This window comes from Solenopsis invicta, chromosome 5 (genome assembly GCF_016802725.1).
Source record: "Solenopsis invicta isolate M01_SB chromosome 5, UNIL_Sinv_3.0, whole genome shotgun sequence".
NCBI classification, from domain to species: domain Eukaryota; kingdom Metazoa; phylum Arthropoda; class Insecta; order Hymenoptera; family Formicidae; genus Solenopsis; species Solenopsis invicta.
Window position 1 is genome coordinate 3,337,962 of NC_052668.1, and position 14,177 is coordinate 3,352,138.

The window sequence follows — 14,177 nt, forward strand, 5'->3', positions numbered from 1 at the left end:
ATAAACTTTAAGAGCAGCTAAATTTTGTATTGAAAATAAAAAGTATACCCTTTTGTAAATAAAAAAATATATTTTTTTTTTATAAGTACATAGTTATATTTTATAAAATACATTCATATCTTTAGTATTTTGTATTTAAAGATACATTTGTTGCATATATATATATATCTGTGTGTGTGTGTGTGTGTGTGACTGAATAATTATTATTTAAAATTAATAATTTAAATAATAATTATTATTTTAATAATAATTTTTTATTAATTATTAATTTTTATTTCGTTAACTATGGCAAATATTAAAAAATGGTAAAGGACTTTTGTGCTCATTTTTACTTGATCTATCAATCCACGAAACCACGGGCGATCGTTACCTGACACCCTATGTGTATGACTAAAAGTTTCTTTCATTAGATCGTACTTCAGCTACTCGGTCCACCTCTGTACGATCCAGAAAAAAAGAAAATAAAGTTAAAAAAGTTGTTGAGCACAAAATGTAAAATTATTATATAATAATACATACAAAATCGATAAAATGCAATGAAACATACTTATACATTGGAAATTTACATATCGTTTAAAAAAATACTTGAGTTTTTTAAATGAAATGTGTATTTGAAGATACGCATTTTGTTTCAAAAAATTCTATTATTACAATTATAAGTATAAATTGAACGTATAAAACCCAAATTAATAATATCGACGCATAATATAACTAATTCGCTAATATCTAACTTACAGTCATACTTACTTTCTTCTTACCTTTTCTCTGTCTTTCCAGAGCGTACTTCAGTTATTTACGCTGAGTACAATCCAGAAAGAAAGAAAAGAAGAAAGAAGACAATATAGAACTGGAATACGACCGTTCAGCTTTTTACATTTTATTTGGTTTCCCCATAGTCCCATCAATGCTACGAAAAAAAAATTGTTTAATACATCTTATCAAAATATTCTTATTCTTATCTTACCGTTATATTTTACATTAAGCATTTCTTATTTTTAACTTACCTTTACATGTGATATTAAAAATATTATTATATTTCTTATCTCTACACGTGTACAAATTACAAAATATCTTATAAAAGCAATATGCATGCAAGAAACACAGAAATTAAAGATGTAAGATATTCCACATTTTTCTATTGTTTTGACCAACCCCTTTACATGCTTTATTATGTTGTATTAGTGCGTGATAAATGCGCATGCGAAAAAATAATTTATTGAGAAAGTCTGTGGGAAAGACAGGACATGGTGTTTGAAACGTGATATCTTTTACTAAAGAAAGTAAATAAGAACCAATATTTTTTTTATAACAATTACTTTCGAAATTTTTAACAAATATTTCATCTAATTTATGTATGTATAAACAAAATTCATTACTTGGAATATTCAAAGCTCCAAAAAGTTTTCCATTTTCAGATTCGTAATCGCGAAATGAACAATATAAAGTAGTGTTATCCAAAATATGAGTAGTTTCATTTATATAATCTGTACACGTTTCACACGAATGTATTGCTAAACATCTTTTGATTAAATAGCCGCAAACGTATTTTAATGCATTTTGTTCTGGCAGGTCCATAGAACGATACTCGTGTGTAGGAACATCTAAAATTTTATAGGTAGGTGATGATGTATTAAAGTCGGAATCTGTAGATTGAAAGTTTGATGTTTCCATAAGATTTAATAATTCATCGGAATCTGGAGCACAATTTTTTGTATCACAATGCTGTAATAATTTAATACTATATAATTTTTTAAAAGCGCGTGAAAACTGTATAGGAGTCGGATTAACAGAATTACCGCCTTGTTGTCGAATAGATCCAAAAAAATTTTCGAGGCAATCTTGATTGATTCTACGAGTTTGTAGATGTGGAAAATTAAAAGTCTTTAATTTTTCCCATAATTGGATAATACTATTAATAGTGACCTGCCAGCATTCAAAACATTTAATTTTTACAATTTTGCCGTTATTATTAGTAGCTGTAATATCTTTTAAAAAATTTAACGTTTCTTGCAAAAATTCCAATTGTTTTGTACTTCCGGTAAAAATTTTTCCATATTCTTTTGGACTGTCCATAAAAGATGAATTTAAAATATCAAATAATTTATCGAAACGATCAATAAATTCTACTGTCCCAATTGCTTCAGATGGTAGGTAACCTACAGATATTAACGTGCACATACCTGCAGCTACATGATTACTTAATACTTGTACGGCATATTTAACTTTCATTTTCGAAAAATTATTAGGTTCAATATGAATCGGAGATAATTTAGGAGCTGCTTTAAGCCATTGTTTTGTATCTTTTAAATAAAATTGTACAATATAAGACCATGACGCAAATTTACCGTTACTTGATTTCAAAATATATTTTAACAAATTGTTACGCGTAGCTTTGATTAAATGGGGAGTGTCAAAAATATATAATATATTTTGGTCATCAACAACAAATACTGAATTTTGATTTGATATTTCCAATTGACGAGACAATTGCAAAAAATTGGAACCCATGTCCGTAATTAACGCATGCACAGTAGTACCACATTCTTTTAATTTTCGTATTGCATCAAAAATAATAGTTTTTAATGTATCGCTTGTACAATTAGTCGCTGCAAAACAATAACAAAGTGGAACTTTCCAATTGCCTGCAATACTGCGTGCCATAAGAACAAACGCACTTTTTGCAGCTATTGGTGATTTCTTATCACCAACATCCTGAAATCCTATTACTTCATCTCGTGAAACATTGTAAAACAAATGAGATTTTAAACTCATTTCATCCGCGGTCAAAATGCAATGTCTCTCTATAAGCGGTAATGAATTTAATTTAATTTTTAAAGCTTCAAAGATTTTTATATTAATACCAGGCTCAACATTCCAATTATAAGTGAAAGATTGTAAAGTGCGTACAGAAGGTAATGAAAATGATTTTTTTAATTCTCTATAATTTCGCGGACTTAAAAAGTACATTGATAAAGCAAATTTTTTAAATTCATAATTATATCGGATGCCACGTTTGCCTTTTGTTTGCGCGTCTATTTGTACTGACAATAACATATTAAATTTTTCCGATAATAACTTATTTCCTAATGTTCTTAAAGTTTTAAATTCTTTCCTCTGTACCTCATCTTTTTCGTTTCTTCGTGATCCTTTAGTGATGATTTTTTGTTTCTTCTCAAGACGTCGCAGTTTTTGTTGGAGAACCTTATTCTTTAATTTTAATTTCTCTATCCTTGTACGTAATTGTTCCTTTGTAGGGCTATTCTTTCTTTTCGATGTCATCGTTGCTTTCGACATCATTATTTTGCAAAATGTATTAGACGTGCTTCTAAATAAATACACAATTCAGCGTATTAAAAAATAAGAAGAGAAAAAATTACAATAAAAAACAAAAGTATTTATTTCAGTCATAAAGTCACGAATAATAGGTATATGAAAGCATAATAAATAATAATAATAAAAAAGTAATTAAGAAATAATCATATAAGAAAATAAAAAGTATATATAAGTTTTTTGGTGGCCTACCATACTGGTACATCTGTATACATATACTGTATATACTATATTACTCTTTTAACAACAAACATATGTTATATTATATTACAATACAAAAGTAATTCTAAGTAATATGCACTTGTTATCTATTTTTCTGTTAACAATTTCATAATAATTTCATGATAATTTGACATTTACTATACTAATTGTACAATCTGATTTTTATTATTCCTTTCATATTTACGTACAATATTTATAAACAGAAAAAATATATATAGTAATAGGTATACAAACTTACGGTTTCACAATTTCAAAGTCCATTTCCTTTTCTATATTGTTGTCAGTTTTATTTCCTTCTTCTTCTTCTTCTGTTGTAAAGCTTGTTTGCTCTTGTATGCTTTCTCCTTCATTCATGCATACTGCGTCCTTTTCTGCTTCTGCATCTGTTTCTACATCACTGCAAGAAGATTTCAAATTGCGTGATTTAGTATATTAGTACAACAATACATCGTATTAAAAAAATATTTTTAAATAACATTTTTAAAGATGCCTTACATTCTGATTTCGGACATATATGCTAACTGAGTATGTACATGTTTGCATAATATATTATAACATTAAAGCAATGAAAAGCTGTATTAGTAATTGAGTAATCTAAAGTATAATTATATAATTACATTATTTTAGTTGATGACTCCTGCAAATCTTTTCCAAATCTTGTGGGTATGGCATCTGGCTGAAGAAGAATTCTCTTTTTATTAACTTTAAAACATTTCTTCTCAAAATGTAGACGACATAGTCGACAATTTCTAAAAGAATATTCTGGACCTTTTTCTTCTAAATCCAGTCTTCCACTTAAATGCACCCATTGCAACCATCTGTTACAACATGCAATTTATTAAATATAACAATTTATGTAAAAAATATAACGTAATTAGAAAATATTTCTATAAAATAATAAAATAATAAAATTATGAAAACCTGTCATATTCTTTTGGAAATTTAAATACATGTCTTCCTTTCTTCAGATTTCCAGGACAACCTCTTATAGAATACTTTTTTACACTTTTTTCACTCATTTTCTCTCTAATTTCTGTGTTTTCTTCTTGTATCTGAAACAGAGCTAAGATCAAAGTGCAAGAGTTTTCTGAAAGAGAATTGAAAATCTGTACAATATTATATGTTGTACAGATTCACAATTCTCTTTAAGGTTAAATGTTATTTCCTTTCTTCCTTTTATTTCACTGCACTTTATTTTACTTCACTTCACTTTACTTCACTTTACTTCACTTTTGCTTATTCTATTTCTCTTTAAATATCTAAAATATTATTTCGCAAAACATCAACGATAGGCAAGCAGCTAATACCCGCCAATTTCTAAACGAGAAAGACGGAAAACAGAAGAGTAAGTGAGAGAGAAGTTCAGATGGCGATACCGTGTAAAGTGACCGAGCTTGCGTCTGCGCACTGTGATTTTGGCTTCACATATCAAAGAGAGTTGCGCTACTGTATACTGTGGCCGAGCGTAGCGAGGGACCACGTGCGCGCACGGCCGAACTTCGCCATGCGACCACGCGGCGACACGCGCGCTGACCGTGGCGTTCCACAACGCTCCCACTCCAGCTTGGCCGACCGAGCGCGCGGATTGGCTCGCCCAGCCGCGCGTTCGGATACATAAGCCGGCAGTGGCAACCATGGTGGAAGGGATAGCATGGTGTGCTCAATTTGCAGCCTTCTTTCTCTAAAATCTGCGCTCTCCGTCGTTTTTCTGCCTCTTATTCCAGAGGGCTGCCAACTGTAAAAAGTTGAAGTATTTCACTTTCTAAAGTCTGTACACCTGATATAACTGTTTTTGTCGGACGTTTTCTATTTTCACTCTGTCTCTTTTCTTGCAGATAGTTACCGCTGTAAATAAATGTTATTAAATACAACACGACACGAAAGACTAACTGCGCTTATTGTAAAAAATTAATAAAAATTAAACAGTTTGTGTAAAATATAAAGATTAATAGTATTTAATAATAAAATAATATTTGAAATAACACTACAAATATAAATATCGTAATAAATTTTACGGTAATTTTAATAATAAAAAATAAAGTTCTTAAAAATTTTAAAAACAACTATTGATATACAAGAATTTTTTCCAAAACAAGAAATAAATAGAATTATTAAGTCCACAAATCATTACAGAATATCAATTTTTTGTAAATAAAAAATTATTAAAATTTGAAGATATTTTTTCATTAAGAATGAAAAGAAAAAAATAGTTAAGATAGTTAAATTAAATTAAATAATATTCATTGATTTTATGCTTGAGCCACGTGTTGCTGTTTTTGAATGAACTGACTAAGACAATCTCTACCGACAAAATGTGTAGAAATAAGTCATTATTTTTTATGCAGGTTTCATGATAAATATAATAATTTATTATACACAATTCTTATATCATACAGTTTTTAGATACACATAATTATTTATTATTTTATACATTTCAAAGTTAAAAAGCTAAGAGCTAAAAGTTCTATTTGATTTTTTTCATTTTTTTCTTGTTTTTGGTGGCGTTCAACACATTGCATATGTTTCCTCCAACCTTCGATTACTGTAATAATAAAACAAAACATCATTGTTTATTGTATATACCAAGAATTTCGTGGCACATTAAGATAGCAAATTACTATCATCAGTAATCGTTCAATGTTGTTCTTACCTTCTAAATCGATCCTTCGGTGATTCTACATCTATCATATATTCCTGTATATTCGATGGATCATCAGGGCTGACGAGTAACGGAAGACTGCATGTACATTTTCGTGGATAACGGGAAGCGGAAAATCTTCGGCTATGACTTTGAAGTCCATATTACTTTCATTGTCACTAAAATAGAAAACATAAATGTTACTTTGATAATGTTATGCAAAAAAAGGAATGTATTTTTCAGTAATTAATACATCAATTATTATTTATTCATGTTTACCTATTTTCCGTTTTTGGTAACAATAATGTTGGAACGGCAAAAGCGACTGTCTTCGAATGTCCATAGGAGGTCGAATCTTCTTACTTCTCACAAACAAATCTTCTGTGAAGTGTGCTAAGCATATATTTGCTGAAAATTCAAATGACAGAATAATAGTTAAGTTAACTAACAATTAATAAGTTAACAATTGTCTTAGTTTACATCAAGCACTTGATGTGTGCTATGTAACTTCCTATTAAATTATTTTAATTTCGACAATACGTATAAATGTATACATGATACGTACATTTAATTATCTTGAAAGATATTGTATCAGTTTAATATACTATTCTTTAAATTTATTGCAAAAGTTAAGATAATTAAATAGAAAGTTGTTGGTTAGTATATATATCAAGTAATTGGTGTTAGGTTAGGTTGTTCTATTAAGATACGAATATTTACAATATTTTCTTTTGGAACAGTATTGGAATGTTGTGTGTGTGCCTGTGTGTGTAATACAAATTGCAATGAAAATAATGTCATTACAAAAAATAGGCTAATAATATTTAATAAGACTTATCATTCTTAATATTTTTCGGCATAAAACTCTCTCCGATTCTCTGAATTCAGCCTTCACGCATTACTGCATTTTCCGGAAATCGGAAAAAGCTTACTTGCGCTGGCAAGCATGTTTCGTTGCAATTTTTACACGATTTTACTACACAACGTACCATTTTCACTTTATTTTACAATAAAGTTTAAAAAATAACCTCAAAACACGTGTTGTTACTATGGACGCTATGAAGCAAAGACGCTGAAATTGGAGCAATGACGCTGGCGGCGCTGGTATGACAGAAAAAGACGCAATGCACGCACTCGTACGTGTGACAAAGATGCGACCATCTAGGTTCAGCAACTTTCCGACATTAAATATTTCATTTTTTCACAGTTGGCAACCTTCAGGAATAAGAGACACTTTGCCATGAAAAGGGGCGTGGTTTAGCCAAATTGAGCACACCATGTTATACTTCCACCATGGTGGCAACGCACATAGCAGATCCGTCCGACTACCAGACCTGTACAGAGACCGAGCATTCTCGATCGCTCCCTGAAACGAGCATTCTCATCGCTCTCCTGCTCCTCGACGGGCATTCCCGTCGCTATCCTTGGCCGAGTATCCTCGACCAGTCGACTTCGATATCCTCGACGAGCATTCTCGTCGTCATCACCGGCCGAGCATTCTCGACCAATCACGTCCGAGATCCTCGACGAGCATTCTCGTCATTATCACCGGCCGAGCATTCTCGACCAATCACGTCCGAGATCCTCGACGAGCATTCTCGTCATTATCACCGGCCGAGCATTCTCGACCAATCACCGTCGTCCTCGAGTACCTTCACTGCCGCACCGACATACGGCCACGTTTCCGTAACCTAGTCATCGGCAGAGCATCCGCGCCCTGTCGATCGAGCGCCCCACTTGCACGGGGCGCGCTCGGGCGAATCGCGGAGGCAAACGCGCCGGCAACAACCCGCACTCGCGCACGCGCTCACACAACCGTGATTGCCAATCTCGTCACGCCCCGCGACTCCCCAACCGTACGGGCAAGCAGCCCGCGTAATCTACCGTGTAGTATTTTACCGTACACGATTCTAGCCTAAGTATTTAGTTAAGTTCTTTTGTTTGATTTTTTTATGCGAAGTATTGTTGCCGATTATGCACGCGTCTTTAGTTTTCGTTCGCGCGTTATCTCTGGGTAACCGCGTTCCGCTCGCAATCGGATTAGTGATCATTGTTTATATACCTGCGAACCGCTTTTCTTTCTGTTAACATACCGAACTCTCTTGTATCACGCTCTATTGTTTTGTTATCGATTATCTTTTATTTACTAAATAAATTATCTTCTTTCTTTTGCTACTATACACTCTGGGTATGATCATTACGAACATCTGACCAATCGACGAGCCTTATCCGGATCGATCCCGGAATTCCCGCACCGTACCGTCTAACACCGAAACCGCCTACCGTTACACTCTTATGATTAATATTTTACTTAACAATAACTATTCATTAAATTTTATCTTGGTCATAATTCATCTTACAAGGAAACAAAGGGAAGTGTCCGCCTCAGATTAAAACGAGTTTTTAATATGTTGTAGTACAGATAAAAATAAGGGACACGTATTTTTTTATACGTGCCCATACGCACTTTAAGAGGGTGAAACACCCCTTTGAAGAAAATTGGTTTTCTTTCTTTCGAAGCGTATGCTGTCGAAACTATAAGAGATAGAAAAAAATGTTTTAAATAAAAGTTGAATGGCTTGAAGAGTAATTTATAACAGCGGAAAAAAAATTTTTTTTAAATTCTTTTTAATACTTTCCATCACCAATTACCTATTTTTTTTCAAAATTTTTATTTTTTTTATAAGCAAAATAAAGCTTATTTTATTACGAATTCAACAGTATATAATAAAGTTACAATACAACATTCCCATTTTCCAAAAATAATTAAAAACCTCTCTATACGCACGGTACGCGCACCCGTCCGTGCGTTTGTGCGCTACGGAAGTGACTCCCTCCGATTTCGACGTGCCTTTAATATGTTGTACAGATTAAAATAAGGGACACGTATTTTTTACACGTGTCCTAATACACTTTTAAGGGTGAAACATCCCTTCGAAGAAAATCGGGTTTTTTCTTTTGAAGCGTGTATCGTCGAAACTATAAGAGATAAAGAAAAATGTTCTCAATGAAAGTTGAATGCATGTTTTTCTCGCATAAGATGACAAAAACATTTCGAGGACAGTCTGTGTCTAACATGAAAACGCAGACATTGAGAAAAACATTTACTACAAAACTACACTAAATAACACTAAACTATAGAATAACAACAACTACGGTGTTGTAAAACATTAATTTCTTGTTTAGAAAATAATATGTAATTAATATAAATTAAACATTTATTTACTGGTCTACATGATTCGACTAGAATAGTTGTTTTCTTCAACATTTTACAGATAAGGAGACTTGGATTACAAAAAATTATTACTCACATATTCCATATCTTTACTATCTAACGCCAGCTCATCAACTAACAACAAGAGAATTAACATAAAACTAATTAAAAAAATTGTTAGAAATTTCATCTTTTATACTGCATTTATACAATTCAATTAAAGTGTTTATTAAATTCCATTAGTGTAAAAATACGTGTAAAAAAAACGTGTCCCTTATTTTAATCTGTACAACATATTAAAGGCACGTCGAAATCGCAGGGAGTCACTTCCGTAGCGCACAAACGCGCGGACGGGTGCGCGTACCGTGCGTATAGAGAGGTTTTTAATTATTTTTGGAAAATGGGAATGTTGTATCGTAACTTTATCATATACCGTTGAATTCGTAATAAAATAAGCTTTATTTTGCTTATAAAAAAAATAAAAATTTTGAAAAAAAATAGGTAAGTGGTGGGGAAAAGTATTAAAAAGAATTAAAAAAAAAAAATTTTTTTTCCGCTGTTATAAATTACTCTTCAAGCCATTTAAAACATTTTTTATTTAAAAACTTTTATTTAAAACATTTTTTTCTATCTCTTATAGTTTCGACGGCATACGCTTCGAAAGAAAAAAACCGATTTTCTTCAAAGGGGTGTTTCATCCCCTTAAAGTGCGTATGGGCACGTATAAAAAAATACGTGTCCCTTATTTTTATCTGTACTACAACATATTAAAAACTCGTTTTAATCTGAGGCGGACACTTCCCTGTGTTTCCTTGTTAGATTAAAACACCTTTTTTTTATAAAAATATCATCAACGTGGGGGACAAGGTTGCAAAAAGGTATTTCACAATCCCTTATATCAAATCGGTATCAGACAAATTTTTGTCTTTTCCTAATAAGTATGACTGCAACGTAGCGTTTACAAACCCCTTCAAACTTAATAAATTTATAACCACGGGGAAAGACTACATTGACCGATTATCGTGCAATGATGTAGCTTACAAAATTAATTGTAGAGATTGTGAGTCGTCTTATGTGAGACAAACAAAACGTCAACTTAAAACAAGAATCACGGAACATAAATCGGATATCAGAAAATCCAGTTCTCCTTCCGTTATTACGAAACATCGCATCGAGAACAGTCATTAATTTGATTGAGATAATGTAGAAATTTTAGATAAAGAACCATCCTTTAAGAAAAGATCGATATCTGAAATGTTACACATAAAGAGACAACAAAAAGGACTCAACAAACAAAGTGATACCAAACTGCTTTCTGACGCGTATCTTCCAATTCTCGATCGTATTTCCCCTCCATAACGTCCTCCTCCCCTTTTCCTACTCTTATCGTTCTGTTCGACAATCCTCTTACTTTATTTGTTTCACAACACTCTGTGATGTACGTACCAGCATCTTTTAGGATATAGTTTTTGGAACTCATAGGTATGATCTATACTATTTCTTTTATGTTATTTATTCCATTTTACAATTTTATTGTTTGACTTGTACAGCTCTTTATTTATAATTTTTTATATATTTTGTAACAATGCACCTCCGCACCGTTTCCCCTGGGGCGACGAACCCCCCCCCCCCCTGTTCGGCCGAACACCCGTCGGACAGGCAACAGGCGCTATGCGCCGATAAATGCCTCATACACGCGCACGCAAGCGGTCCAGCAAACGCGCCGTTAATTGTGCGAACTTTGCGCGCACGCATGCGCATTAAGCCGCACGCTCCTGGCGTTGGAGCAACAAAGAGGCGTACGCACAAGCGTGAGCGCAATATCAGACCGATTTCGGAGCAGCGGAGATGCTGTATTCCGAGAAGAATCGAACTCCACCCGAGCATTCCCGACTCTCCAAGATCGGCGTGTAAAAGGCGGATGATCTCGTAGAGAGATCGACTTTTTCCCGGTCCAGCTTCCGAGCCAGACCCAGGAAATCCGTGTGGTAGAGCGAGCTCTGTCACCACAGAGAGGTCTCAGCGATTTCCGACCCCGCTTTCCCGTTCCCCGAGGAATCCGAGCGGTAGAGCAAGCTCTGCTACCGTCGAGAGATCTCGACGATTCCGCCGAAATCCGTCTCCACCTCAGAGCCCGCGGTGAAGACTGCCACCGCGGGGGTAAAGTAATCTCTGCTTCCATCGAGAGAACTCGAGGCGCGCAAACAGGGATTTCCTACTAAGGGAATCCCGAAGAAACACCTGTCGCGAGACCGAGTTCCAAGAACACCGGCTCGCCGTCTGAATAGCGTCCCCGCCCGCGCGCGTCGCGGGCCACAAAACCGCGAAGAAGTAAACACCGCGAAGACTCCGCAAGCGCAATGAAGACAACGCTACCGCGTCGTTCTCTCGCACCGGCCGCGAACTGAGAGGAAAAAGACAGAGCATTGTAAATAATCGTTCTTGTACATACCGCGTTTTCCTATTTTTAGATCACACCGCCGTTCTTGTGAACACCGCGTTGTCTCTACTTGTAGAGCACATACTTGTATGTAATACTTTCCATAATAAAAATTGTATCTTTTCTTACGCACTCCCGATCTCAGATTTAATTAACCCGGCAACCTCCCTTCGAACCTTGGCTTCTCTGAGCTCGTCCGTGCTCGGACAAACAGGTTGTTACAATTTTAATTTTATATTAGTTTTTTTCTTTTTACAATTTTATTATCTTGACTTTACAGCTCTTTATATATTATATTTCATTATTTTATTTTTATCCGTATTTATTTATTTATTTGGTTGTTTATTTTTTTTACATTTGACATTGAATATTGTTGTCCTTTTGTTATCGGACTTACTTAGATTCATGTTCCAAAAACGATGTCCTTTCGCTCGTTCCTCGAGGATACATCTCGAAATAAGACGCTTTATGACATCTTTTGTTAAGCCGTTACAATATAGTACGTTTTGCGTAAGCTGATATCGCAGATATATCCGGTAAAATTTTAATTTATTGATTTATTGCGTTAAGTCTATGATATGATTTGCTATTTAATTGGTTCGATTTTATAGATTCAATGTACTGAAGATGACTTGTTATTAAACGGTCGAAACATTTACTCTATTTACTTATGTATTTATTTTGTATTGGCGCACAACACCCTGCACAGCCCTGAAGCTCTTCCTGGCTCATTTGACAAATTTTATTATTATATGTAATTATTAATTAATTTAAAAAATAAGAAAAATAATGTAATTGTAAAATATAATAGCAAAAGACTTAAAAAAAAAATAATGCTTCGGAAATTCGAACCCGGTCCGCCGCTGAAGGAAATTAGTAACGTCATCATTTAGCCTTCTCAGCCACGACGCTATCTTGGATGGTGGTTTCAGATTCTAGTACTTAACGTACAAACGTCCCAATGTTAAACTTTAATTGCGATTTTCTTAAAAAGTACGACCCATTCACGCTAACCCTTTTATACTGTTAATATACTCGTTCCCCCCTTTCGAATGAGCTTTGACTCATCTCATTTGGCATTTTACAGTTCTTGCCTACTCCTTGTCAGTCCAGAGATACTATGCGCGCTTCGTCCTTTCTCCCCTCCCCCTTTCCTCTTCTCACCACCTTCAGTCTTTCTAACCTCTCAGCCTTTCGCACACTTCCAATCACTCTATCTCTTTCAGCCCTTTACCGTTCACCCTTCTCATGCACTCCACCTCTCCACTCCCGCTACTCCACCTCCTTGCACACTCCACTTACTCCTTCACCACTTTTCAATCGCTCACTACCTCCACCTCAATTTCATTAACCCGTCCACTTCTACATTATATCGCCCCGAAATCGGAAGTCCCATTTCACCTTGTGTCCTTATAATTTTAATAGCTATTATAATCTTTCACTATATGCATCCAGTGATGATGCTTTGATCAAAATTTTTCTGCATATCAAAAATCATTGAAAAAAAGTTGCAACATTAATTGACGGACTATATTACTTACTACTAGCGTGAGTTCTGATTTGATTCTGTTTTCTGCTTTTTATTTTTCTGCCAAGGTGTAATTTCTCCTTAAAGCGGATTCGTTTATTTCAGGTACAGTCTTATTATCAATGCGTAGAAGCATATTTTTCTAAAAGGAAATAAGACTTTCATTGAAATATTTTCTTTAGAAGAAACTTTAGAAGAAACTTAATTTTAATTATAAATATAATAAAAGTTAAAGATACAATTTTATCGTATTCGTTATAATATCTAATTATTATACTAGTATAATTTAATGAATCTTGGCCTGTATGCTATGTATGCAATGCATGTCTCTATGAAATATCATACGATGATTGTTATCATCTCATGATAACTTAAATTAACTTAAATTAAGTTAACTTAAATCCGTTAACATGATATATTTTTAGAAGTGATACTAAAAGAAACATTTAGATGCTTTTATTACACAAGTAAATAAATTAAAATATTCTTTTGCAGGCTATTAGCTCGTTGAAACGAGCACATTATTTGAGTCCGATGTCTTGTATTCCATCGTGCAACTTGGGAATTGTTTTTCTTACCACTGGGCAGCCTGCATCAGCCGCGATTTATCTGTGTGCTGCAGTCAGTGCTGAACCAAAGAATTCTATGCCGTATCTATTATTGGGTTGTAAGTAACAAATAAATTTAAGTTTTTAACGAGTTCATAAATCATAAATTGGCAAAGGCAAGAGACAAGATCTATGGTCCTTGAAATAAAATCTTGAAATAGAGCTGACCAAAAAATTGTTAAATATAACGTTTTTAA

General features: G+C 33.8%; 2 protein-coding genes and 2 long non-coding RNA genes across 10 annotated transcripts in view; 1 reads left to right on the forward strand and 3 right to left on the reverse strand.

The window, feature by feature from the left end:
- The window catches only part of LOC105197158 (Bardet-Biedl syndrome 4 protein homolog), a 184,678-nt gene that overhangs the window by 139,754 nt on the left and 30,747 nt on the right, over positions 1–14,177 (forward strand). For all 5 annotated transcript variants that reach the window (XR_005574898.1, XM_039449761.1, XM_039449762.1 and 2 more), the window contains exon 8: positions 13,868–14,039. Coding sequence is in view for 4 of the 5 variants with exons in the window: in XM_039449761.1 (XP_039305695.1) it covers positions 13,868–14,039 (172 nt within the window). In the remaining variant the exon portion in view is untranslated. The remainder of the gene's footprint in view (positions 1–13,867; positions 14,040–14,177) is intronic.
- Positions 254–5,059, reverse strand: LOC105203514 (52 kDa repressor of the inhibitor of the protein kinase). Of its 2 annotated transcripts, XR_003269518.2 has the most exons (6): positions 4,474–5,059; positions 4,170–4,370; positions 3,791–3,949; positions 3,121–3,325; positions 748–907; positions 254–437 (listed from the first exon to the last, which is right to left on the reverse strand). XR_003269518.2 is itself a non-coding variant. In XM_026141220.2 (5 exons), exons 1-5 carry the CDS (start codon positions 4,569–4,571, stop codon positions 902–904), a joined length of 669 nt encoding a protein of 222 aa, XP_025997005.2. In that variant the 5' UTR covers positions 4,572–5,059; the 3' UTR covers positions 254–901. The 2 variants fall into 2 exon arrangements, 1 of the variants encoding a protein (XP_025997005.2); XM_026141220.2 differs by having other exon boundaries at positions 254–907.
- On the reverse strand, positions 6,051–6,365 carry LOC120357896. The gene is made up of 2 exons (XR_005574899.1): positions 6,203–6,365; positions 6,051–6,094 (listed from the first exon to the last, which is right to left on the reverse strand). It is a non-coding gene; the product is annotated as an uncharacterized LOC120357896 (long non-coding RNA).
- Positions 6,539–14,177, reverse strand: part of LOC120357898 — a 59,965-nt gene continuing 52,326 nt past the window's right edge. For both annotated transcript variants that reach the window (XR_005574902.1, XR_005574901.1), the window contains exons 2-3: positions 13,386–13,514; positions 6,539–6,598 (exon numbers count right to left, since the gene is read on the reverse strand). This is a non-coding gene — a long non-coding RNA (uncharacterized LOC120357898). The remainder of the gene's footprint in view (positions 6,599–13,385; positions 13,515–14,177) is intronic.